The sequence below is a fragment of the Echinococcus granulosus genome (genome assembly GCF_000524195.1).
Source record: "Echinococcus granulosus chromosome Unknown EG_S00059, whole genome shotgun sequence".
NCBI lineage: Eukaryota > Metazoa > Platyhelminthes > Cestoda > Cyclophyllidea > Taeniidae > Echinococcus > Echinococcus granulosus.
The window spans coordinates 395,818-398,073 of NW_020170439.1; the positions used below are offsets into that span (position 1 = coordinate 395,818).

At 42.0% G+C, this 2,256-nt stretch overlaps 1 protein-coding gene across 1 annotated transcript in view; it reads left to right on the forward strand. All coding sequences in view use genetic code 11, as the record gives it.

Annotated features, from left to right (window-relative positions):
* EGR_06577 (hypothetical protein) overlaps positions 1–2,256 on the forward strand; it is a gene marked incomplete at both ends in the record, with an annotated part of 6,517 nt that overhangs the window by 4,011 nt on the left and 250 nt on the right. Inside the window, one exon of the mRNA XM_024495826.1 lies at positions 1,098–1,212. Coding sequence (XP_024349786.1) covers positions 1,098–1,212 — 115 coding nt within the window. The remainder of the gene's footprint in view (positions 1–1,097; positions 1,213–2,256) is intronic.

A 2,256-nucleotide genomic window follows, 5' to 3' on the forward strand; every position in this document is an offset into this window, starting at 1 on the left:
ATATCGACATTCAATGAAAACAGCAGAAACAAAACAGTAACTCAACTACAAGGGCTGTCGGCACCCGTTCTCTACTTTTTTTTTGTCAGTGAACCAACTATGCATCTGATTGGTGGCCATGAGCAGCGCCAAGATCTTATGGGCCAAGGCTAATTTAATCTCAATTGGTGGATGCCGCTGTCATGGTCCATCATTCCCTATCACAGACTGGTTAATTATGACATATGTATGCGCCATTGACACGCTTGTCATTTGTGCCGTCTTCTTTGATCTACAGCCTCCGACTGGTCTCTAATGAACGTCTACGAAGTGGACAGTCCTGACTTAGATGTCCGCACCTCCGATGACTCATTGTCATCAGCATCTTCATCTCACACGAGTACAGAGACGCCGACCAAGGCCCCTCCATCACCGCCATCGTCGTCGTTAAGTTCACGTCGACAGCATCGACTAGCACGACGTGGCCGTGCCGCTGTCGCCCGACATAGCGAAGTTCCGCCGGCTAATCGCGCCGCCTCCGCTGTGGTTCGTCAGGCTCTGGCACCGACTATGGTGGCTGTCAGCGCACAGATGGCGACACGCGCTGCATTGCTAGCGGAGGTCTCAGCTCAACGTCGCTACATGCGTAGGGGTGGTGAGGTGATGTCAAGACCTCCACACGACCGAAAGCACACCAAATGGCTGTATGGTGGTGGGAGAATCGGGGCGCCACATCAACGAGTGAGGGTTCGAATTGCGTAGGGAAAAAAAAACTAAAAAATGGGAATGATTTCTCACCATTACAAATCTTTTAAAAGTCTAGTGTCACTACTGCTGCCGCTGCTGTTGCTGCTGGCAGGAGAAGTACCGCGCAATCTTTCTCTATGTGTAGGAGCATCTATCTCCCAATAATTGTGGTCCTGTTTTCCCTCTCCTTTCACCACTTCTTGGCTTGACTCACCCTTCCACTCAATCCGCATTCGTAACTTGTGTTGCGTTAGTTGTTTGTTTGGTGTTTTATTTATCCGTACTCGGGTAGAATTATTTTTTGAAAAGAACAAAAATATACTCATGCACAATGAAAACTCCACTACCCTTTTTTAACTATCTTGGGGAAGAACTGTCCAAATGGGGATTTTAAAGATCAAAGTTTGTGGAAATAAAAGAAATTCTCATGTTTATATTTTCTGCACAAAAGATTTGATATGTCGATTTCGACGCTCCCGTAAATCCGTATGATTCAAGTCCGCAGGCGTCGGTGATTGGCTAAATGGTAGCCAATGAGAACAGCTCTAGGAGGTTTTTACTAATCAAATAGCGACCCATTAGAAAAATGCCCTTCGGCATTGTAAGATCATTTTATCTAATTCTTTTGGCATCTCTGATAAGATTGAGCTGTTGATTTACCCGAAGCACGACTGCGATTGTGTTTTGTTAAAATAATGGTTAGCTTGAGCAAATCATGCCACTGAAGAATTTTCTTTGCATCTTAAATATTCGTCTTAAGGAGAAAGGTCTTCCAGGTAGGAACAATTGCATCAGCCCTTCTGGAATAACCACAAAACAAGTTTTGATACCTGCAAACTACATGTGATCATGGAGAAATACTCTCCTCATGTGCAAATATTTTTGCCCTGATTTAGGTCAAACTTCGGGTCACGGTAGAAGCTAAGTGTGCTTATGACCTAGTGTAAAATGTGGCCCACTTATTAAAACAAATGGTGAAAAGAAGAAACGAGGAGTAGAAGGAAGAAGACTTCAAAATTCACACATATGCTTTCCATTAATAAGTGCGTGAATTCACACGGCAACATGTGATGGCATCGCAGTCAGATATAAACTTGATAAGGAAAATACGACCACTTGAGGCTCTACAATTGCATAATAAAGGGAAATGAGCCAAGGATTTGATGAAGTTTAGTTCAAAGTAAGTAAAGATTAATTATATATTTAAAGGCAACATATGTGACTACAATGGAAAATTTTAGAAGATTGCCAGTAGGTTCATAGATGGTAAAGACCTGTTTACAATGCTACCATGATGAAAACAATGTCAGCTTGCTGCGCAAAAAATAATAAAATTCATTGATATGAAAAGATAACAAATCTGGTCGCCTCGTAGCTACGTAATCATGTTTATTGAACTAAAAGGTTCGTAAAGGTTAGAAATTACAAAAAAAAAAGATTTAGTATGTTTAAAATGACGTATTGATTGTCTGATGAAAAAAAGGGTTAAGATAGGATTATCTTGTCTCGCCACACACACAGATAACCGGT